The sequence below is a fragment of the Ornithorhynchus anatinus genome, chromosome 11 (genome assembly GCF_004115215.2).
Source record: "Ornithorhynchus anatinus isolate Pmale09 chromosome 11, mOrnAna1.pri.v4, whole genome shotgun sequence".
Lineage (NCBI taxonomy): Eukaryota > Metazoa > Chordata > Mammalia > Monotremata > Ornithorhynchidae > Ornithorhynchus > Ornithorhynchus anatinus.
The window spans coordinates 54,961,198-54,986,390 of NC_041738.1; the positions used below are offsets into that span (position 1 = coordinate 54,961,198).

Consider the following 25,193-nt stretch of genomic DNA (forward strand, 5'->3'; position numbering starts at 1 on the left):
CTGTGGCCCCCACACTGGCACCACTGGCCTTCTGGGGGCCCTGCCACCCCAAGCCAGGGAGAGACCCCAACTCCCGTCCTCTGGGAGCCCTAGGCCCCGTGGATGCAGGCAGGCTTCTAAAAGGAATCCATGAGCGAGTGACCCATGGCCAGTTTGGGGCAGCCAAGAGGACATTGCCGGGTCACCACCGCAGAGCGCCCCTTCCAGAAAGCGGTTTGGACCGGCCCGATAGGTCCCCCCGACGGGCCTCAGGATACCGGAGTTCAGCGGGCCTCCTCCTTTATCCCCGCAAGGGCACAGGGTGATTCCGAGCTCCCTGACGGAACGCCACAATAACAAACTGTCACCGACCGATCAATCAGTCCATCGGTGGTATTTACCGAGTGCTCTCTGTGTGCAGAGTGCTGGGTTTAGCACCTGGGAGAGTTCAATACAGTGGAATTGGTAGTCATGTTCCCTATTCAAAACAAGCTGACAGTCTAGAGTTCACCAATGCCAATTCTCTCCCGGCTCGGAAAATGAGGGATGCACGCGAGCGCCATTCTCCAGAGCCCACGGTGCGTGGCCTGTGCTATCTCAACCGGACTGAGGGAATGGCAGCTGTGGGTATTCTCAGCCCCACTCCAACTGGGGGAGTGCTGGATCCCGGACAGAGGAGTTTTCAGAGGGCCCCTCAATCGCTCGATCATTTAGTGTTATTTATTGAGCCCAGAGCACGATACTAAACACTTGGGAGAGTACAGTACACTAGAGTTGCTAGTCACTATCTCTGCCCTCAAGGAGTTTATAGTCTAGTGGAGGAGCTTACACCCGATCATTCAATCAGTCATGCTATTTATTGAACACGTACCATAGTGGATAGAGCACGAGTCAGAAGGACCTAGTTTCTAATCCTGGCTCCACCATGTGTCTACTGTGTGACTTCAGGCAAGTCATTTCTATTTATTCATTTATTCAAGTCATTCTATTTATTGCTATTGTTCTTGTCTGCCCGTCTCCCCTGATTAGACTGTAAGCCGGTCAAAGGGCAGGGACTGTCTCTATCTGTTATCGATTTGTCCATTCCAAGCGCTTAGTACAGTGCTCTGCACATAGTAAGCGCTCAATAAATACTATTGAATGAATGAATGAATGAATCTCACTTCTCTGTGCCCGTTACCTCATCTGTAAAAATGAGGATAAGAGTGTGAGCCCCATGTAGAACAGGGACTGTGTCGGACCTGACTAACTTGTATGTACCCCAGTGCTTAGAACAGTGCTTGGCACTTAGTAAGTGCTTAACAAATACCATGATTATTAGCAGTGAACTAACCACTTGGGAGAGTACCATATAACAGAATTTGTATTCATGCTCCCTGCCCACGAAGAGCTTACAGTCTAGTAGGGGAGGCAGATATAAAATGCCGATAGGTGAGGTCTCTCTTTGAGTAGGGGGGTTGCTCAGCGATGCCACCGAGGGCGGAAGTGCGTCAGAGACAGCTGGACATTCCTGGAGCGTGAGACTTTCCGTTGGAATTAGGCTCGGCTCCTGGCATGCGAGGCGCTACCAGAAGCATCTTTGCATTAAGTGGGCTTTCTCACTGGGGAGGACGTGTCCTTCCCTACAGGCTTGGGGGAGCTGCCGCGGCGAAGGGTGAGAATGAGCTCGGTGTCGGGGTCACTCGTTTATAGAGCCGGGGGGGCGGTGGCTGGACCGAGCAGAACGCTCCCCGCGCTGGAGGTTGATTCAGTTCACGTGGAGCTTCTTCTGAATCGTTGTGGCCTAGCGTATAGAATACGGGCCTGGAAATCAGAAGGTCATGGGTTCTAATCCCAACTCTGCAACTTGTCTGCCGTGTGACCTTGGGGAAGTCACTTCACTTCTCTAGGCCTCAGTTACCTCATCTGTAAAATGGGGATTGAGACTGTGAGCCCCAAATGGGACATGGGCTGTGTCCAACCCGATTTGCTTGTATCTAGTGCTCACTAAAGTGCCTGGCACATAGGAAGTGCTTAACAAATACTGTTATTAGTATTGTCCCTGAATGTGTGCCTGTTGAGCTTCTGTGGCCTCTGGTTTTGTGATATTGCTTGGTGCTTCTGCCACTCAGTGTATTTATTGAGCACTTATTGTGTGCAGAGCACTATACTAAGCACTTAGGAAAATACAGTGTAACAGTAAGCAGACACATTTCTTGCCTACAGCAAGCTTACAGTCTAGAGGGGTAGACATATAGTAATATAAATAAATTAATTACAGATCTGTATGTAAATGTTATGGGGCTGGGAGGGGGGATGCCGTGGGCTCTTATTGGGTATACCTGCCCTGGGCTTTGAGAACCTCACTACCTTCCTTCCTCCCCTGCACTGGGAACTCCAACATGGGCACCCCCCCCCCAAAACTTCACTTACCCCATCTTGGGCACCAACAACTCCCCACCAGTATGACTTCACTTTCTATTCTCTGTTTCCACATCCCGTTTCCAGCAAAATTTCCCATTCTATTTAGGAGTCACCCAGGGCAAAGACAAAACCCAGATACCTCTGCCACCGGAGTGCGTTTGGGAAACGGGGAGCTGAACAGATGTGTGAGGGGGGTGGGGAGGTAGAGCCCGAGGAAAGTTCGTACAGATAACAAAGTGGATCTTACCTGTGGAGATGTAGGGAGTGGGCCCAGGGTCTATGAAACATGTGATTTGTAGAGCCCATGTTTTCACGTGTGTGTGTGTGTGTGTGTGTGTACACGTGCCTGCGTTTTTGTATGTGAAGATTTGCCAAGAATCCAGAGACTCCTCTAGAGGACCTGGGTTCTAACCCTGGTTCCACCACTTCTCTGCTGTGTGACCTTGGGCAAGTCACATCACTTCTCTGCACCTCAGTTCCATTTTTGGCAAAGTACCTGTTTTCAGTACCTGTTCTCCCTCCTGCTTAGATTGGGAGCCCCCATGTGGGACCTGATTATCTACTATTTTTTTTTTGTAAAGGGATTTTTGTTAAGCATTTACTATGTACCAGGCACTGCATTAAACTCCTGGATGGACAGAAGCTAATCAAGTGGGATGCAGTTCATGTCCCACATGGAGCTCACAGTCTTAATCAAATGAGGGAACTGAGGCCCAGAGAAGTGAAGCTACTTGCCCAAGGTCACACAGCAGACAAATGGAGGAGCTGTGATTAGAACCCAGGTCCTTCTGACTCCTGGGCTCGTGCCCTATCCATTAGACCACACTGCTTCAGCACTTAGTACAGCGCTTGGTACATAATAAGAGTAACAAAAACCACAGTGATTATTTATGTTCAAGTTAGGTTTGAGATTATCCTCAGACATGGATGCTCGGTTTTGTTAAAGCATATCACTGTTTAAAAATTAATTTGTGGTTTAATTATCTTGATTCTAATTGCAGCCTGAATTGACTTCATTTAACTTCCTCTCAATCACACTGCGCCTGTTCTGTTAGTGAGGCTGGGGATTGCTGTCCGTGTCAACGATCTTTGGGGGTGGCCGACGTAAGCGGGGCCGGGCTTTGTGAAACCCGGGCCTGGGAGGAAGCAGGCAGGTCAGCCGGAGGCTGTGTGGAGGCAGTGCGGCCTAGTGGAACTCACGGTCCTGGGAGTCAGAGGACCTGTTTTCTAATCCCACTAATAATAATAATGAGAATAATAACTGCGGTATTTATTAGGGGTTTACTCTGTGTCGTTCTAAGCACTGAGGTAGGTAATCAGTTTGGACACAGAGTCTGTCCCACATGGGGCTCACAGTCTTAGTCCCCATTTTACAGAGGAGGGAATTGAAGCCCAGAGAAACGAAGTGACTGCTCAAGGTCACCCAGCAGACATGCAGAGAAACGAAGTGACTTGCCCAAGGTCACACAGCAGACATGTGGCAGAGCCGGGATTAGAAACCCTGTCCATCTCCCCCACTTGCCTCCTGTGTGACATTAGGCAAGTCACTTTGCTATGCTGGGCCTTGATTTCCTCCTCCATTGAATGGGGAAAAAACACATGTTCTCCTTGATTGACTGTGAATCCTACATGGGATAGGGACTTGTCCCACCTGATGATCTACCTCAGTCCTTATTTCAGCACTGGGCACCTAGGAAACACTTAGATAAGAACCCAGGTCCCTATAACTCCCAGGCCAATCTAAGTCCCAGGCCTCTGCTCTATCCACTAGGCCATGATGCTTCTATCTGTAACATACTTTTGTGCCTGTCTCCCATGCTAGATTATATTGCTCCTTGAAGGCAGGGATTGTTTCTACTAACTCTATTCTCCCAAGAAACAGTGTGGCCTGGTGGAAAGAGCATGGTCCTGGGACTCAGAGGACAGGGGTTCTAATTTGCCACTTACCTGCCGTGTGTCCTTGGACAAGTCACTAAATTGCTCTGTGTCTCCATTACCTCATCTGCCAAATAGGGATTCAGTACTTGCTCTCCCTCATACTTAGACTGTGAACCGCCTGTGGGATCTGATTATCTCGTATCTTCTTTAGTCCTTAGTACGGTGCTTGGCACATAGTAAGTGCTGAACAAATAACACTATCGTTATTATTATTGTTGTTATTAAGGGTGTAATATAGTGCTCTCCACACTGTAGGTGCTCAGTAAATACCATTGATTGCCTCCCGCTCTTTCCTTTTTCTCCCTCCCTTCTGTCTTCCCACGTGCCTCTTTTCTCTTTGTCCCCTGCAAAGACTGTAAATTCATCTGCATGGCCTAGTGGCTAGAGCACAGGCTTGGGAGTCAGAGGACATGGGTCCTAATCTCAGCTCCATCACTTGTCTCCTGTGTGACCTCTGTCAAGTCACTTAACTTCTCTGTGCCTCAGCTACGTCATCTGTAATATGGGGATTAAGACTGTGAACCTCACGTGGGACAGGGACTGTGTCCAACCAGATTACCTTGTATCTATTCTAGTGCTTAGAACAGTGCTTGGCACATAATAAGCACTTAAATACCGTTATTGTTGTTATTATTATAATAAGCTCATTGTGGGCAAGGAATGTGTCTGTTTATTGTTGTATCGGACTCTCCCAAGGGCTTAGTAGGTGCTCTGCACAAAATAAGCACTCAATAAATACGATTGACTGAGTGACTGACTCTTTCTCTCTCCATTTCTCAGCTACCTTCCCCCTTCCTCTCTCCTTCTCTCCCACTCAGGTCGGGTACATCTCAATTTCTATGTCTTAGGTAGACAATACGTTTCCAAGGCAGCCAGTACTTGTGACCCAGCATCCGCCTCCCAGCTGCCATTGCCTCAGAGATGTTCTGATGTGTCCCATTCATTTTCTGAAGAGGTCGGAGTGTGCGGTGAGGCCAGGAGGGACAGAGCGGCAGGTTGGCCGTGGACTGCCAGAAGTGAATCATCGTGAGAAGCGGCGTGGCCTAGCCGAAAGAGCACGGGCTTGGGAGTCAAAGGGACCTGGGTCCTAATGCCGGCTCCACCACTTGTCTGCTGCTGTGTGACCTTGTGGGCAAATCACTTCACTTCTCTAGGCCTCAGTTACCTCATCTATAAAATGGGGATTAAGAATGCGAGCTCCTTGTGGGACGGGGACTACGTACAACCTGTTAAGCTTGTGTCTATCCCAGTGGTTAGTGCAATGCCTGGCCCAGAGTAAGCGCTTAACAAATACCATAAAAAAATTGAATAGTTTTGACTTCTCAGGATTAGATCCTTAGACCTCACAGTATGGAGAGATGAGAAGTGACATGGGAGAGTGTGGTCTAGTGGATAGAGCATGGGCCTGGAAGTCAAAAGGGCCTGGGTTCCAATCCCGGCTCCTCCACTTGTCTGCTGTGTAACTTGGGCAAGTCACTTCACTTCTCTGTGCCTCAGTTACCTCATCTGGAAAATGAGGATTAAGACTGCGAGCCCCATGTGGGACAGGGATTATCTTCTACCTACCCCAGTGCTTAGAACAGTGTCTGGCACATAGTAAGCGCTTAACATATACCATTAAGAAAAGAAAAGAAATGAAATGGGAAGAAATCTGAGGGGAAAGAGGATTTGGCCTTAAACTTTCCTGGGCAGCAAGTTAACCACCGACTTGAATGTTTTACGATTCCACTCATGAAATGCATAAACACTCATTCTAGGAATAAAATCTGACGTGGAGTTTCAAAGTGTGGTGATTACAGAATTCAGGGTAACCCACCGGAACAGCAGAGAAATGGAAGGAAAAGGCCACAAGACCAAGAATTTCCATTCTGACAGAGACACCGGAGGGCCATTCCCTGCCCAAGGTGGTGGTACGTGGCTTTTCCTTGGGAGAGCCATTCACAGACTGTAGACCGTAAGCTCGTCTCTAGACTGTAAGCTCATTGTGAGCCGGGAATGTGCCAGTTATAGTGTACTCTCCCAAGCGCTTATTACAGTGCTCTGCCCACAGTAAGCACTCAATAAATACAGTTGACTGACAGGTTAGTACTGCAGGCCTGAGACGGTGGGACCACAAGGAGCCCAGGATAGAGGCGGGGACGGAGTTGTCTGCCATCTCAAATACTAGTAATAAAGCTAATAATGTTGGTATTTGTTAATGCCTACTATGTGACAAGCATTGTGCTAAGCACTGATGGCAATACAATAAGGTACTCTCCCAGGTGCTTAGTATAGTTCTGTGTACACAGTAAGAGCTCCATAAATCTGATTGTTCAGATCGGACACAGGCCCTGTCCCAATGTAAAGGGACAGGTATTGAGTCCCCATTTTACAGAGGAGGAAACCGAGGCCCAGAGAAGTCACTGATTTCCTCAAAGTCACACAGCAGGCAAGGCGTAGAGCCAGGATTAGAGCCCAGGTGTCCTGATCCCAGGTCCCTGCTCTTTCCATTATGCCTCGCTGCCTCAGGTGCAGTCGTGGGGGGACCTTTGAGGCAGTCAGCCATATGATGGGTCTTCTACACATGCACCATTTGCTCCCTGACCCCCTTGCCTGCCTTCATCTCTCCTTACTCACTCCCAGGGCCAGTCCTTCCTTCCGTCTCCCCTCAGCTCCCCTCAGATCTTCTCTTTCTCTGTCGCAGGGGTGATTTGCTCCCTCCCCATCAACCAGCCTCCCTCGGACCTAAGCCCCTTGGTGGGTTTGCCCTCCTCTTGCCGACCTGTCCCCTCTGTTCCCCTGTATCCCTGGTGCTGGCCTGTCCCTCTTCTCCCCTCTGCCCCCAACATTCCTTTCGCATGCTCTCTGCCCCGGCTGCCTTCCAAACAGCCATGTCCGCCTGCGGCCACAGACTCCCTCAACTAGCCGGCAGTCTGCCTTCTGGAGCCCTGGTCAGGCACTTGGGACGGGTCCCCACCATGGGGACTTGGGGCCCCAAAAGTCCCTGCCAGATATCTTTCCTCCCTCCCTCTTACCCCCCAGTCTGTGGAAGCTACTCCGGGGACTCCAGTTTCTTTGGCTTGGGATCAAGCCACCCTTTAATATGGGTGCTTAAAGCCTCTCAGCAGCTTCAGGGCTCCAAACAGCCCGGAGAACTTTGACGTCCCATAGATGTTCCAGTAACACTGTCACCACCGGCAGCGAAAGTCTGGCCCAAAGAGAAACGGGGCCATTCCACTGCAGAGCCGGTTGTCTCGGAAGCAAGTCCGCAGAGGCTTGGCTGAAAGGGGAAAGGGCAACCAGATGGAAGACGCTGACCCCTGAAAGTCGGTTTGATCTGCCACCTGAAACTTTCCTCTAGACTGTAAGGTCGTTATAGGCAAGGAACATGTCTGCCGATTCTGTTATACTCTCCCGAGAGCTTAGTACAGTGCTCTGCACATAGTAAGTCCTCAGTAAATGCTATTGATTGATTGACTTCCCTCCCAAAGACACGCCCCAAAGTTCTGGCACCCTGAATCACCAACTGCTCACCCAGGCCCGCCTCGGAAGCCTCATACAGGAGATCAGGTGCCCCCCTCCCCCCGCAACCCCCACACCTCCTGGAAAGCCTGCCTGCTCCAAACTGACCCCTGGGGATTTCCTCCAGTGCATGTCGAAATCCTAAAATGAATTTATAATCACCTTTGGAAAGACCAGTAAGCAAATGCGGAGCCTCAGAACAACGATTTCTAAACCATATCCGTGTCCAGAAGTAGCTGTCCCTCTCCCCGTTTTGTGGCTAATCCCTGGTTTCTTCCTCTAGAAGGATCTTTTCTGCCCTTGCCTGTTTTTGCCATTCCACTGGATCTTTCAAGGGCAGATTTCAAGTGATCTCCCAACACGTAATTCCCCAGTTCTCTGATGATGCAGAGGTGGAGGTTCAACGGAACCCCCACGCCAAGTGGAAAGAGCGTGGGACTGGGCGACGGGAGACCTGGGTTCTAATCTGTGTTCTTTTGCCTCCCTGCCCCAGATTGTAAGCCCCATTTCAGGGACTGTGTCTGTCCCATCTGATGACAATGCATCCCAGTGCTTAGCTCTTAGTAAGCACTTAACTCATGCCACAGTTATTTTCCTGGGGAGAAGAGAGCTGTCAAGAGGGAGGGTGAGAGGTGATTGAGTTCCTGAAAGCCGCCGGGGAGGTACTTCGGCTTGATGTGCAGTGGCATGGGTAGACTTTGGAGTATTTTAGGAGTGGAGAAATGGGCACAGAATGAGGTTTTATACTGTTCTACCCCTCTTGTCTGTATGCTTGTTAGGGGCAGGGAACATGTCTACCATTGTTCTGTCCCAAGTGCTTAGTACAGTGCGCTGCACACAGTAAGCACTCAATAAATGCCATTGATGATGATGGTGGTGATGATAATGAGAAGCAGTGTGGTCTAGTGGATAGAGCATGGGCCTGGGGAGTCAGAAGGACCTGGGTTCTGTTCCGTGACTTTGGGCAAGTTACTTAAATTCTCTGGGCCTCAGTTCCCTTATCTGTAAAATTCATTCATTCACTCATATTTATTGAGTGCTTACTGTGTGTCGAGCACTGTACTAAGCGCTCGGAATGTACAATTTGGCAAGAGAGAGAGAGACAGTCCCTGCCCAACAACGGGTTCACAGTCTAAAAGGGAGAGACAGGCAGCAGAACACAAGTAGTCAGGCAAAATGGGGATGAAGATGGTGAGCCCCATGTGGGACAGGAATTGTGTCCAACCTGACCATCTTGTATGTGCCCTGGCACTTAGTACAGTGCCTGGCACATAGTAAGCGCTGAGCAAATTCCATTAAGAAAAAATAATGATGACAGCACGGTCCTACCCTCTAGGAGCTGAGAGTTTAGCTGAGTCTTAGGAGCAGCGTTTCACTTTGCTATTGGTTTACTGGAAACCACCTCCCACACCGGGGCGGGCAGTGTAGCCTAGTGGAAAAAACACGCAACTGCAAGTTTGGGGACCCAGCTTCTAGGCCCAACTCTATCACTTTTGGGGTTTTTTTTTAAATGGTATTTGTTAAGCACTTGCTATATGCCAGACACTGTACTATGCACTACCATAGATACAGGATAGTCAGTTGGACACATTCCCTGTCCCACATGGGGCTCACAGTTTTAATCCCCATTTGACAGAAGGGGTAACTGAGGCCCAGAGACGTGACGTGACCTGCCCAATGTCACATGGCAAGCAAATGGCGGAGCCAGGATTAGAACCTAGCTCCTTCTGACTCCCAGGCCTGTGCTCTTTCCACTAGACCACGCTGTTTCTCAAGGTCATAAGCAGGTCACTTGCCAGCTGTGTGACCTGGTGCAAGTCACCCTTTCTATTCCTCTGTTTCTCCATCTGTCAACTGGGGATAAATGGGAAGTAGTGTGGCTTAGTGGATAGAGCACCAGCTGAGGAGTCAGAAGGACCTAGGTTCTTATCCCAGCTCCGTCACTTGTCTGCTGTGTGACCTTGGGTAAGTCACTTCACTTCTGTGCGTCAGTTACCTCATCTGTATATGTGGATGAAGACTGCGAACCCCATGAGGGACAATGGACTGTGTCCGACCCGATTAGCTTATATGTACCCCAGCACTTAGTACAGTGCTTAGCACATAGTAAGCCCTTAAAAAATACCCTTTAAAAAAAAAATCACCCATCCCTTCTCCTTACCTCACAGGCCTATCTTGAGGACATAATTAGGATCAATAATGTGAACGTGCAATGGCCGTCACTGCACCTAATAGAAATAAGATTGGTGATCTGTTCTGGAGAGACACAGGGAAAGATGGGGGGTGGATTCTTGGTCCAAAGCGAATGACTGAGCCTTCCTTTCTGGCTGCGCCCATCCTCATGTTCTTACCTGGGCAGCACCACCAGAAGTCTGTCTGCCGGGACGTGCTGCGGCCCCATTGCTCAATCTGAGGACCCCCCCACCCCAACACACACAAACACACATACATACACACACATGCCCACACCACCCTATTTTCGACTTCCGCTCTCGTAGAGCACCACCCCTTCCCCTCTCAACGCCCAGGCAGGCCGGGGCAGTGCGAGCAGAGGGAGTGGTGGCCAGAGAGAAATGGCCCGGCTTTCCCGGCGTGAGCAATCATTTCAAGCAGGGTCCTTCATGGGGCTGGCAGGGAAATCCGTCCAAGGACTCGGGAGTCCTGTCAGGCCCCACGGGGTCAGGAGAGTCGGTTATGTGGAAAGGGACTCCGTTCTGAGGGAGAGAGAGAGAAAGGAAGAGAGGAAAGGGAGAGAGGGAAAAGGAGAAGAGAGAGAAAGGAGGGAGGGAGGCAAAGGGAGAGAGAAGAAGGGAGAGAGAGACTCTCGTGGGGAGCCTCATTTCAGCAAGAGCGTTGAATTCTTTCTCAACAGAGAAGCGGGGTGGCCCAGAGGAACAGGTCCAGGAGTCCCCACAGCACTTATGTCCATACCCATAATTTACTCATTTATATTAATGTCTGTCTCTCCCTCTACACTGTAAGCCTCATGTGGACAGGCAACGTATCTACCAAGTCTGTTATATTGTACTCTCCCAACTGTTTAGTTCAGTGCTCTGCACACAGTTCAGTGACCTCACACACGTTGAGACTGTGAGCCCCATGTGGGACAGGTACTGTGTCCAACCCCATTTGCTTGTATCCACCGCAGTGCGTAGTACAGTGATTGGCACAGAGTAAGTGCTTAACAAATATCACGGTTATTATTACAGTATACGCTCAGTAAATAGGATTGATTAATTGGAAGTGAGGAGTCCTGAGTTCTCAGGCCACCTCCGCCATTCACGTGCTCTGTGAATTTGGGCAAGTCCCTTCACTTCCCTGGGCCTCAGTTTCCTCATCTGTAAAACAAGTAAAATTCTCTCTAAACTGTAAGCTCCTTGTGGATAGGGAACATGTCTGCCTTCTGTTGTATTGTACTCTCCCAAGCGGTTGATACGGTGCTCTGCACACGGTAAACGTGAGATAAATCCCACCGATAACTGGAGATTCAATACCTGCTCACCTTCCGCTTTAGACTAGGAGTCCCGTGGAAGACAGGGACTCTGCTTGATCTGATTGTATTGTATCTATCCCAGGGCTTAGCCCCGTGCAACACACAGAGTAAATGCTTAAAAACACTGCTTTCATTATTATCACTGTCGTTATGATTGTTATTATCATCATCATCATTGTTATTATTCCTAGACTTGCTGCCTCTGCCTTCAGGGTAAAAAATTTAGGAGGGGGGGATGGGACAAGTGGGCCTCCTGCTATTTTATTGGACAGTTCACTTGACAGCCACACTTCCCTGTGGTTTTCACATGTCAGAGTGTCTCACTGAAGGAGGTGGTTAAGCACCCTGGGGCAGGGAACACTCTTTGTGAGCTGGTGTTCTGTTGATGGATCTGTTTACCTTTTGCTATGGAAACTTTTAATTCTGCCTTGCAGCATGACTTGGCCTCGTGGCCATTGCTCTTCAGGGCCTGGGATCAGCAGGGAGCAGGGAAGTTCTAGGCCAACTGACTTCCCAGCTTCCCAGGAGCACACACTCTTTTTTTTTTTCTTTTACGGTGTCTTTTAAGTGCTTACTATGTGTCAAGCACTGTTGTAAGCACTCGGGTAGATACAAGTCAGTCAGCCTGGTGTAATGGAGGGAGCCCGGGCCTGGGAATCAGAAGGTCGTGGTTTCTTATCCCGGCCACACCACTTGTCTGCTGTGTGACCTTGGGCAAGTCACTTTACTTCTTCATGCCTCAGTTACCTCATCTGTAAAATTCATTCATTCAGTCGTATTTATTGAGCGCTTACTGTGTGCAGTGCACTGTACCGCTTGGGAATTACAATTCAGCAACAAATAGAGGCAATCCCTGCCCACAGCAGGCTGTCAGTCTAGAAGGGGAGAGACAGAAATCAAAACAAGTGAACAGGCATCAGTAATGTCATTATAAATAAAAAGAATTATAGATATATACACATAATTAATAGAAGGAAATAGAAGGTACATATATACACAAATGCTGTGGGACAGGGAGATGGGTAGAACAAAGGGAGTGATTCCAGGTGATGTAGAGGGGAAGGGGAGCAGAGGAAAAGGGATTGAGACTATGAGCCCCATGAGTGACAGGGACTATGCCCAATTCAATTTGCTTGTATCCACCCCAATGCTTAGTATAGTGGCTAGCACATAGTAAGTGCTTAATAAGTACCATCATTATTACTAGGTGCAGTCCCTACCCCGCATGGTGCTCACAGTCCAAATAGGAGGAAGAGCAGTCATTGGACCCCCATTTTACGGATGAGACAACTGGGACATTGAAAAGTTAAAGTGACTTGCCCAAAGTCACACAGCAGGCACTTGGCAGATCCAGGATTAGAACCCAGGTCCTTTGACACCGAGGCCCATGACCTTTCCACTAGGCCATGCTGCTTCGCAATGACGGGCCATTCTCTGTCCCTGGCCGGTCATTCCTGTCCTCCCTCACCCTCAGTCAACCAATCAACGGTATTTATTGAGCACGTACTGTGTGCAGAGCACTTTACTAAGCGTTTGGGAGTGTAGAATACAACAGAGTTGGTAGACACATTTCCTGCCGACAATAAGCTTACAGTCTAAATCCGATTGGGTTTGACCCCCATGACCCCTCTAGACTGTAAGCTCGTTGTGGGTAAGGAATTTGTCTGTTATATTGTAATATTGTGCCTCTCCCAAGCACTCTGCACACAGTAAGCACTCAGTAAATATGATTGACTGACTGATCCTTTGGGGAGCAAAACACTGTGAGACTCGAGACCACGAGGTCACTGTGGGCAGGAAATGTCACTGTTTATTGTTGTATTGTACTTTCCCAAGAGCTTAGTACAGTGCTCTGCACACAGTAAGCACTTAATAAATACAATTGAATGAATGAATGAGATATTGGGCCCCCAGTGTTGTCACTAGCCAGTTTCGTTTGGGCAGGTCTCGTCCTCTTGGGAGCCGGGCCGGGCTGGATTTGGACTGTTAGGGGCAGCTGGGCAGGGTCAGGTTGGGCCCCCGGGGTGGGTCCCATGCCTGTCTGCCTGGTTTCCCTCCCTGGGGGGTGGGTTTTCCCGGACACCCTCCTGCGCTCCCCCTCCGGTTCCTGCATGGGCATCCAGGGCCTTCCATGGTAGTCTACTGTGGCTTCCCTCCGTGGGGTGGCAGGATGGCAGGGCGGCCTGGGAAATCTTGACAGTGTTACAACGTGGAGGTAACAGGTGCCAAATGCTGCCTGAGGGGAACAAGAGGCTTTAGAGGTTGGGAAGGAAAAGAGAAAAAGCCAGCAGGCAGCAGGCAATCCACCCGGGAAGCTGCCGTGCTCCCTTCCTTCCTTGGGTATCTGCTGGATGACAGGCAGGCCTCCAGGGGAAGATGCCACACTCTCTCCGCGCCCTGAGTATCTGTTGGAGAGTCCTGAATGGTGGCAGTCCAGCAGGAGAAGATGCCATGCTCCTTTCTTGACCTGGGTATCCACTGGAGGGGTCCAGATGGCAGGGTGTGGATGTCCCGCTGTTTGTGGATACTCTCCCGACCTCTGGATACGGTGCTTCACTCTCAGCTGGCACGGCACCAAAGTGACTTGCACAAGGTCATGCAGAAGAAGAGTGGCAGAGCTGGGATTAAAACCCCGGTCCTTCTGACTTCCAGGCCTGTGCTCTATCCATGCTGCCATGCTTCCATGCTGGCCATGCTGCTTAAATTATAAATAATTTGTTATATTATAGATAATATTATTACATTAATAATAATAATAAAGGTGAGAGGAAACCTGCCCTCCGGCTAGGTTTCCCAGAGTATAATTGGGGAATTATCATTAGGGAATTATTATTATTTCTCAGAGTGTTATTAGGGAAGCAGCATAGCCTAGTGGATAGAGCACGGGCCTGGGAGTCAGAAAGAAGGTCATAGGTTCTAATTCCGGCTCTGCCACATGTCTGTTATTTGACCTTGGGCAAGTCACTTCACTGCTCCTTGCCTCAGTTACCTCAATCTGTAAAATGGGGATTGAGACAGTGAGCCCCAGGTGGGATGGAGTCTGTCCAACCCAATTTGCCTGTATCCAGCTTTTAGTACAGTGCTTGGCACATTGTAAGTGCTTAACAAATGCCATTGTTATTAATAGTAGTAGTAGTATCTGGCCCCTGCGTCCTGCAGTGATCTACAGGGACACAGAGGAGAGCATTACCCCTCTCTGACACCCTCCAAATGTCCCTTGCAGGGCAACAGGGGAGAAGCCAGATGGCTGCCAGACTTGTGGGTGCCCAGACAGGTGGCAGGGGAAGGGAAATGTGAAAAAGCAGCAGAGTGAGGGAAAAATCAATCAGTCAATCAGTGGCATTTTTTTGAGCGTTTACTGAATGCAGAGCACTGTACTAAGCGCTTGGGAGAGTACAGTAGAAACCAGTTGGAATGCCAGGGAAAGTTTTCCCCTTGACCTTGACCCTTGCTACCTTCTGCCTTCTAACCCATTCCCAGCCCTTTCCTCTTACAATAATAATATTTATTAAGTGCTTCATATATTCCAAAGTACAGTGCTCAGCACTAAGGTAGGTACAGATAATCAGTTCAAACACAGTCTCACAATCTAAGAGGTGGGGAAAGCAGGTCTTCTTCCTCCATTCTACAGATGCTGAAATTAGGACTCAGAGACACTAAGGGATTTACCCAAGGTCGCCCAGCAGGACTAGGTCTGAACTAGGTCTCCCGCCTCCCAGCCCGGCACATTTGGAGGTTCAGCATTCATCCCTGAGCCATTCTAAACACAGATGGGAATTCCAAGGGAGGTGTTCATTATTATTAATAATAATGATAATTGTATTTGTTGCATGCTTATTATGGGCCAGACACTGTACTAAGCATTGGGATAGATAAAAGCTAATAATAATAATAATGGTATTTGTTAAGCTATGTGCCAAGCACTGTTTTAAGAGCTGTGGTAGATAGAAGGTAATCAGGTGATCCCACGTGGGGCTCACAGTCTTAATCCCCATTTTATAGATGGGGGAACTGAGGCACAGAGAAGTGAAGTGACTTGCCAAAGGTCACACAGCAGACAAGTGATTGAGGCGGGATTGGAATCAACTAATCAGGTTGGACCCTGTCACTGGGCAGGGATTGTCTCTATCTGTTGCTGAATTGTACATTCCAAGCACTTAGTACAGTACTCTGCACATAGTAAGCACTCAGTAAATACTATTGAACGTATGATACTGATCCACGTCATCAACGGAGACCCCCAGGGTCCAGATGTGCGTAATTTCCTGCCATCGCCACTTAATCAATCAGTGGTATTTATTAAGCACTTACTATGTGCAGAGGACAGCTCTAAGCACTTGGGAGGGTGCAATACAAGAGAATTAGCAGGCACGTTCTTCACTGGTCTCGGGTGGCCTCCAGCCTCTCTCCTTGCTTCGGTCCAAACTAGGGCTGATGGATAGGTCCATCTTCTTGAAGCAGTGGCGGGCGCACATCTCCCAACTCCCCAGGAACCTCCACTGGCTGCCCATCTTTCTCCTCATATCCAGAAACCCCTTCCCATTGGCTTCCCGACTCCATGTCAACTTTTTTTGGGTCTCTTCATCCTCGACTCCCCAGCTCGCACTCTTCACTCCTCCTAAGATAACCTTTGAACTAAAGGAGAAGCAGCGTGCCTAGAGGTTAGAGCACCGGCCTGGGAGTCAGCAGGACCTGGGTTCTAATCCCGGCTCTGCCGATCGTCTGCTGTGCGACCTTGGGCAAATCTCTTCACTTCTCTATACCTCACCTGTAAAATGAGGATTAAGAATGTGAGCTCCATGTGGGACATGGACTGTATCTAACCTTGTATCTGCCCCAGGGCTTAGAGTACAGTGCCTGGCACATAGTAAGCGCTTAACAAATACCATGAAAAACAAACAAATCCATTCGTTTCTCTTGCACCTCTGGCTCCTTATTCGCTCTCTTCCCTCTTCCTGTAACTCCCTTCTCCCAACCTCCACCAAATATACAAGACTTCAGCTCTCCTCCTATTCAGAGCTCTTTGAAAATCCCACCCTCCTTCAGAAGCCATCCTCACCCCTTTTTGTATCCTGGCATATTCCTTTTTGTATTCTGGTATAGTCAGTTGGTTATTTAGCCATGTCATCCTGATATCTGCAATTGGATTTGCTCCCTTTATTCACTCCTCTGTCAGCCCCACAGCACTAATGTACATAGCCATAATTTATCCATTTATATTTATGTCTGTCTCTCCCTCTAGACTGTAAGCTCCTTGGGAGCAGGGAGTGCATCTACCAGCTCTGTTATGTTGTGCTTAGTACAGTGCTCTGCCCACAGTAAGCACTCAATAAATACCATTGATTGATTGATATGTGTAAGCGTTCCTGCTAAGTCCTGGTCCTTCCTTCGGGCTCCCACTATTTGTTTGTAAACTTAGGTTTAGGTTGTCTCAGTACAGTGCTTGGCTCAGTGGCTACTCAGCATTCACCATGAAAAGCAACGTGGCTTAGAAGAGCCCGGGCCTAGAGTTGGGGTAGAGGGTTCTAACCTGGTTCTGCCAGTTGTCTGCTGTGTGACCTTGGGCTTGCCACTTAGCTTCTCAGACCCTCGTGAGGATTAAATCCCTGTTCTCTCTCCTACTTAGACTGTGTACCCCGGTTAGGACAGGGATTGTATGAGACCTGATCAATTTGCATCTACCCCAGCACTTAATAGATATAACTGTGGTATTTGTTAAGCATTTACTGTATGCAGGCACTTTACTAAGCACTGGAGTGGATACAAGCAAATCGGGTTGAACACAGCCCCTGACCCACATCGGGCTCACAGTCGCAATCCCCACTTTACAGTTGAGGTAACTGAGGCACAAAGAAGTGATATGACTCTCCCAAGTTCACACAACAGACAGGTTGCAGAGCCGGGATTAGAACCCACGACCATCTGACTCCCAGGCCAGGGCTCTATCCACCTTGCCATGGTGCTTCTCAAGCACTCTCAAGAGTGCTTGACACACAGTAAGCGCTTTACAATCCTACTAAAATATAATTTGAGAAAGAGGCCTGTCCAGGAGGAGCTTTAAGTCTAGGGCCAAACATGCCTAAGAAATGTCAGCTGGGGAGGGCTGACTAGATGATGCAGAGCAGCTGCTGCCTTGATGAGGCCGATGCCCAGAGCCACTCAGTCAGGCAATCATATTTACTGTGTGCTTACCATGTGCAGAGCACTGTATTAAGCACTTGGGAGAGTACTATATAACAATATAATAGACACATTCCATGCCCACAATGAGCTTACTGTCTGGAGGGGGAGACAGGCTTTAATATAAATTAATAAATAATATATGTATGTAAAAGAACAACCCTGTTCTTTCAGCTGCAGACCTGAGCCTGGCTTCCCCCTCTGACCCACACAGCGGCCCCCGTGGGGGACCTGGGAGACCCTCTGCTTCCTCCTCAGGGCTCAGGGGCAGTGCAGGTTTATGTGCAGGCCTCCGTGCACGCAGGGTGACCCTCGTCAGTCTCTGAAGGTGGGGCCCGACACCCTCAGGGTGTAGAAGTGGGTGTGAAACCACCACCAACACCCTGGAAGGCCTCTTTTTCGGTCTGGCCCAGCCTGTGCCTGATGTGATTGCCTTCCAGGCGAACTGGGCCCGGCTACTGTCTAAGCCCCCTTTTCGGTTCCTGTTTCGTTCAGGTGGGAGAAGAGGGTCCGCTCAACTGGCTAGCACAGTGTGGTTCATCCTGAAACTTCTTCTGCGTTCACAATCTGCCCCAAGAAAGTAGGTGGTTTAGACAGTCACTTTTCACTTCTCATCTTTTCTTGGGGCCAGATTCTTAGAACCGGAGGGAACAGTGGAGTTCATGCATTCATTCAGTCAGTCATATTTATCGAGCACTTACTCTGTGCAGAGCACTGTAGTAAGAGCTTGGGAAAGTACATTACGACAATAAACAGGCACATTCCCTACCCACAATGACCTTACAGTCTAGGTGGGGAGAGATAGACATCAATACAAATAAATAAATTATAGATATGTGCATCTGGTCCAACCCCCCTGCCTCCAGATGGGTAACTGACTAACCCTCATAGGCTGGATGGGGTAGTCAGCAGGCAAGTGGCTGTGTGACCTGGGCAAATCACTTCACTTCTCTGTGCTCAGTTTTCTCAGCTGTAAAACGGGGATTCGTTACCTATTTTTCCTCCTCCTTGAACTGTGGGCCCCATGTAGGACAGGGACTGTGTCCAATCTGATTACCTTATCCCTGCACTTAGTATGGTTTTTGGCACTTAGTAAACCCTTAACTAATACCATAATAATTATTATTACTGTTGTTATTGTCATTATTATTATTAGAGTCCCAGGTGGGGAGCTACCCCTCCACAATTCAGTATCGATTGAGCATCTTCTATGTGTAGGGCACTGTACCAAACACTGATAGAGTCAGTAGATGTGAGATCCCTGACCTCAAGGAGTTAACTGTCTAATAGAAGCAACACCGGCAAAAATAATATGACAGTAAGAAGAAAAGGATCTGTGTGGATGAGTTAGTGCTAAAGTAGTGGGGAATTAGACCACAAACTGAAGACCCTTTAGACTGTAAGCTTTTTGTGGGTAGGGAACGTGTCTGCCGACCCTGTTGTATTGTACTCTCCCAAGAGCTTAGTACAATGCTGTACACACAGTAAGCACTCAATAAATACGATTGGTTGACTGACTGACCGACCGACTGATTGATCTGATTTCCTTCCCGAACGCCGTTTTAAAATGCACCAGAATGATGTACCCATCTGTGTCTCTTCCAGGTTGCTATAAAGATTATAGACAAGACCCAGCTGGACGAGGAAAACCTGAAGAAGATTTTTCGAGAAGTTCAGATCATGAAGATGCTCTGCCACCCACACATCATTCGGCTCCACCAGGTAGGAATGAGAGGGGCAGGGGCGGGAAGGGGGACCGTGACTGCCTGGGAGAGGAGGGTCTGAGCTCCTGCTCTCAGAACGAGGACGTCCTCAGAGGCAGCAGTGATGATCTATCCCATAGCTATGCATTTATGTAAATATCTATAAATTTTGTACATATCTATAATTCATGTATTATAAATCATTTATATATATTAATGTCGGCCTCCCCATCTAGACTATAAGTTCTCTGTGGGCAAGGAACATGTCTAACAATTCTGTGGTATTGTACTCTCCCAAGTGCTTAGTACAGTTGCTCTGCACAGAGTAAGCGCTCAGTAAATAGCACTGAAGATGATGATGATGAGCAAGCCCACAGCCTTAAAGCTGCAAACCAGAGCCGCTGCCTCCCTACTAAGCTGCATTGAATTGGGAGTTGGGGGGACTTGGGGCTGAGGAGCACATCCAGAGAGACATTCAGGCCTAGTGGAAAGAGCACAGGCCTGAGCCTCAAATCCTGGCTCCTTCACTGATCTGCTGGGTGACTTTGGGCCAGTCGCTTCACTTTACCAAGCATCAATTTCCTTATCTGTAAAATGGGGATTCGAGACCTGTCACCCCTCCCCCTTAGACTGTGAGCCCCATGTGGGGAATGGATTGTGTCCGACCTGAATATCTTATCTCTATCCCAGCTCTTGGCACATAGGAAGTGCTTAGTACCGTTTTTATTATTACTATTAGGGGGCAGGGATGCAATCTGGGAACTTGTTCCATCGACCAAAAAACACCCCAAAATCTGGATTTACAAGTACAGGCGGTTAGAGCCAAGCAGGGCCCAGTTCCCCAGGAGGGGAGGGCAGATCTAGGGAGAGGGTGAGTTGGGCAGGAGCAGGCCCATAGAAACTACTGCTCTCCACCCACGACTCCTTCCAGGAGCTCCCCAACTCATCCTGAAAGTGGAGCTCCTGAGGCCCACTGACAGTGACCAACTCTCTGTCCTCCTCTCCCTCACTGGTGAAGCTTGATTTTCCGGGGCCTCCCCCAGGCTTCTGCTCCTTCATCCCTTAATGCAGTGCAGCCTGGGTGGGGTGGAGGTGGAGTGGGTGGGGATTTCTGGGCAAACTGGATAGGAGGAGACAGGGAGAACTGTTGTTTTGCTTCAGTGTACAAAGCAGAGCCTGTACAGCTTTTCACTGCTTCTAATGTCCCCCACCCCCTACCCAGTTCATCGGGCACCGATGATGGCAAAAACCTTCCCTCTCTATGCCTGTCTATCAGCGGAGGTGCCCAGGGACCCTCTGAGCACCAAGAGAAAGGGAACTTCCTTCTTCCCTCTCCCTCCCTCCCTTCCTTCCCCATACTCTCCTTCCCTCCTTCCTTCCCTCCCTCCTCTCTTCTCCATCCCTTCCCCTGTCTCATTTCCTCTCCCTCCCTCCCCAACTTTCTCCTTTCCTACATCTCTTCCTCTCTCCCTTTCTCCCTCTCTGTCTTTTCTGTGGTATTTGTTAAGCGCTTACCATGTGCCAGGCCATAATACAAGTTATAGATACAAGTTAATCAGTTTGGATCCAGGCCATGTCTTCATCCCCATTTTCCAAAGGAGTTCACTAAGGCACAGAGTAGTGAAGTGACTTGCCCAAGGTCACACAGCAGACAAATGGCAGAGCCAGGATAAGAATTCAGGTCCTTCTGACTTCCAGGCCCGTTCTCTATCTACTAGGCAACACTGCTTCTCCCTCCCTTTCTCCTTCCCTTTTTCCCTCTTTCCTTGCTTCCACCCTCCCTCTCTCCCATCTGCACTTCCTCCTTCCCTTTTCTACCCTCCCTCCCTCCCCTCTCTCCCTCATTCCATGTCCACTCCTCTCTGTGTCCCTCCCAGTCAGGAGGTGTCAGTCATAGGTGAGTCCTGAGCCGGCTATGAGGTTGGTCTGGTTCTCCTGAATGGAATCTTTCAACCTCAGCCTCACTCAGCATCCAGGTCTGTCGTTGCTCAGCGGCTCAAATTGAGAGCCCCATTTGAGGAGTGAGCGGAGAAGCTGTCTCTCTCGTGTAACAAACACTTCCCAGTTTGAAGAACTCTGATTCGCTCCTCCTCCTTCTCCTTCTTCTTCTCCTCCCTTGCCCCTGCGGCCCACCCCAGTTACAGACATTCGAGAAAGGCCCAAGTTTTCAGTTTCCTGTGAGTGGTAATGGATGTTGGCGATGGAGATGTCCAGAGAGGGAGCGTCAGTGGCCACTCCCACACCGAACAGTGCTAGTCCGCCTCTGATGCCCCTCTCTCTCCATTCTCTGCCCCTCACCCAGGTCATGGAGACAGAGCGGATGATTTATCTGGTGACCGAGTACGCGAGCGGAGGGGAAATATTTGGTAAGTTCTTTCATCGTTTTCCCTAATCGACTAATGAGTTTGGCCTCCCACAATCAACTTGGAATAAGTCCTCAGGGTATTATCATTTCCCAATGGCGCGGCTGATCAAGAAATAGGGGGGCTTCCTCCTGGAACCATTTCTAGGGCGGTGCGGTAAAGAGATCTCCGTAGCGTTGGAGTTGCCTGAGTCAGGGGAAGGAGTTGGCTTCACTCAACCAGTTGTCTGCTTTTGAGATGTGGTCTGGGAAGCCATGTGGACCTGCGTCCTGGCAAGTCACCAGATCAGGTCATGGTTGAGAAGCAGTATGGCCTAGTCAAAAGAGCCCAGGCCTGGGAGTCAGAAGGACCTAGGTTCTAATCCTGGCTCTGCCACTTGTCCGCTATATGACCCTGGGCAAGTTTCTTCACTTCTCTGTGCCTCAGTTACCTCATTTGTAGAATGGGGATTAAGAGTGTGAGTCCCACGTGGGTCAGGGACTATGTCCAACCTGATTTGCTGTATCCACCCTAGCACTTAGTACAGTGCTTGGCACGTATTAAGCATTTAACAAATACCATTATTATTATTATCATTATATTATCACTCTAGAACTGCCCTAGACCCTATGAACCAGGAAGGCCTAGATCGGTCAGGGACAGTTGCAGCTGACCTTTAGTCAAGCCGATTCATTCCCCTAGGCACCAAGACAGAAGGAACCCAGTGTCCATTGCTTGGGATCCCCCCAACCAAAGGCTTTCCCCCTTTATCCTGCCAGTTGCCCTACCAGAAACCCTCTTCTTATGATTATCAATAAACTCATAATCATGATATTAGTAGCAGTATCTGTTACGTGTCAAGCACTCTGGGAGGTGCAAATCAATCAGATCAGACACAGGCCTTTTCCCACACGGGGCTGACAGTGTAAGGGAGAGGGAGAACAGGTACTGAATCCCCATTTTACAGATGAGGAAATTGAGGCCCAAAGAAGTTCAGCCACTTGCCCTAGGTCACACAGCAGTCAAGTGGCTTTCCACTAAGCCACACTGCTTCCTCAAGGTGACTTTGTCAGTAGCAGGTGGGTGTTTCCTCTAGTTCCGCAGTAACTGTGGTAATTTAAAACTCTTCCTATGTGTCAAGCACTGTACTAAGTGCTACGTCGCTACAAATAATCAGGGTCCACATCGGGCTCACCGCCTAAGCAGGAGAGAAAAAAGGTATAGAATCCCCATTTAACAGATGAGGAAATTGAGGCTTGGAGAAGTTCAGCTACTTGCCCCAGGTCACACAACAGGCCAGTAGCAGAGCCAAGAGGAGAAGCCCGGTTTCCCGGCTTCTGGGCCCGGCCTTTCCGCTAGACCATGCTGAGCCCGGCGGGTCCAGGACTAGCCCGCCTGCAGAGTGACCCCAGAGGCTTATCTCCCAGGAAATTGGGTTCCCCGTTCTTACCATTAGCATTACCGCATCATGAAATCCTCCCCTCTCCCCCTTATCTGGAACCAGCACTGGGAGTGCGGACTCATTAACAGGCCGCACTTGTCAAGAGCGAGGAACCTGCCGGCCCACCCGGCGTTCAGTTGACAGCGGCCAGCTTCCCGGGTCTCTGGACAGACATCCTGCAGCCGCCCACCGGGAAGCCCACAGCCAGACCCAAGGCCCCCTCCCCCCTTTATCACCACCAAGGGGCCCGGTCAGGAAGTAGGGAAGTGGTTGGACACAGCTCATCACGTCACGCAGAGCTCCAGAACTGCTGGGGAAATTCAGGTTTCTCATTCATGTCTCGCCTCTCCCAAGTCTCCATGGAATAAGAATTACTACTGTTGTTGTTGTGGTATTTGTTAAGCATTTACTCTGTGCAAAGCACTATACTAAGGGTTGGGGTTGATGTGAGCTAAGCAGATTGGACACAGTTCCTGTCCCACATGCGACTCACTAAGTAGGAAACCCCATTGAATCCCCATTTCACAGTTGAGAAAACTGAGGCCCAGAGAAGTGAAGTGACTTGTCTGGGGTCACACAGCAGACAGAGCCAGGGTTAGAACCCAGGATTGCTGACTCCCAGGCCCGCTCTTTCCACTAGGACCTGCTGCATCTTAGTATAGCCTGCAGGGTCCGGGGCTTACCGCAGAATTGGGGTCCCTCACTCAAAGATCTGTTGGCTTCCCAGGCAGATGAAACTGCTGTCTAAAATGCTTTTCCATCCAGCTGCCCCTTTCCCTCTGCCCCCCAAAACTGTTTACTCCAGCCCCACATCGCAGGTTTTTATTGTTAGAGAAGCAGCGTGGCTCAGTGGAAAGAGCCCGGGCTTTGGAGTCAGAGGTCATGGGTTCGAATCCTGGCTCGGCCACTTGTCAGCTGTGTGACTTTGGGCAAGTCACTTAACTTCTCTGTGCCTCAGTTACCTCATCTGTAAAATGGGGATTAAGACTGTGAGCCCCACGTGGGACAACCTGATTCCCCTGTGTCTACCCCAGCGCTTAGAACAGTGCTCGGCACAAAGTAAGCGCTTAACAAATACCAACATTATTATTGTTAAATGGTGCAACCTCACTAAAAGGTGTTTATTGAGTGTTTGCTGTGTGCAGCGTGCTGGGGAGAGTACACTACAGCAGGGTTGATGGACACCATTCCTGCTCTCAAGGAGCCTCTCGTCTAGTGGGGAAGGCAGACGTTAAAATAAATGACAGCGTCATGGAGCCCCCATTGGAGGCAGACCCTGAGGCTGGGGGATAGGATCAGGGGTCTCACCCACAATGTCACAGTTCATGGTTTCCTGTCCTTTGACCCCGATGGCTTCCTTCCAGTCGGGTTCTAATCCCGGCCCTGCCACTCATGTGCTGTGCCACCTTGGACAAGTCACTCCATTTCTCTGTGCCTTAGTTATCTCGGCTGTAAAATGGGGATTAAGACTGTGAACCTAATGTGGGAGAGGGATTGTGTCTAACCTGATAAGCTTATATCTACCCCAGCGCTACATATAGTAAGCAGTTAACAAGTACCATTAAAAAAAAGACTAAAAAGTCAATCGGCCATTGGTATTTATTGAGCTCTTACTGCATGCAGAACACTGGAATAAGCGCTTCCAGGATGTGGCGTTAACTTCAATCCACAAGGCAGAAACCAAGACAACTATGGGGGTCTTTCTCTTTCTCCCCTGCTCATCCTCTACTCCTTTGCCTTCTTCCTTCTCTTTCTCCTCCTCAGCCCTGCTCCTTCCATTCCCCTCGTTGAATTCACTCCATGAAAAAATAATGTCACCTTAGTTCCTTCGGTGTCCAGGGCTTAGGAGGGCATCTGGATTTATGGCAACAAAGACAACTCTGTCTTTTCTAGATGGGATTCTGCTCCCAAATAATTTGCTGTCTCTCCCATGCTTGGAAAGCAGGCAGAGGGCGAAGTAATGGGGGGGGGGGAGGGGGCGGGTCTCAGGGGAGCGATCCCCAAAGACATTGGAGCTGGCCTGTGACTTGTGAACACACAGGCAACTCAAGTCACCTATGGAACACTTTGTCACCAAATTAGAATGATTCCATTTCAGTTCCCTGGACTCCAGGCTCTCAGTGGCTTCAAAGCATTTTCTGGGTTTCAATTGACTTGAAACGGCCGGTTCGCCTTTTATAGGCTTTTCAGAAGTGAAAAACTCCAGCCTTCCT

At 49.3% G+C, this 25,193-nt stretch overlaps 1 protein-coding gene across 2 annotated transcripts in view; it reads left to right on the forward strand.

Annotated features, from left to right (window-relative positions):
- Positions 1 to 25,193, forward strand: part of SIK3 (SIK family kinase 3) — a 170,868-nt gene that overhangs the window by 98,739 nt on the left and 46,936 nt on the right. Inside the window, exons 2-3 of one of the 2 annotated variants that reach the window (XM_029074999.2) lie at positions 19,100 to 19,216; positions 21,500 to 21,563. In XM_029074999.2, the coding sequence (XP_028930832.1) occupies positions 19,175 to 19,216; positions 21,500 to 21,563 (106 nt within the window). In that variant the 5' untranslated portion in view covers positions 19,100 to 19,174. Of the gene's footprint in view, positions 1 to 19,099; positions 19,217 to 21,499; positions 21,564 to 25,193 lie in introns of those variants that run through there. The other variant, XM_029074998.1, reaches the window with a different exon arrangement.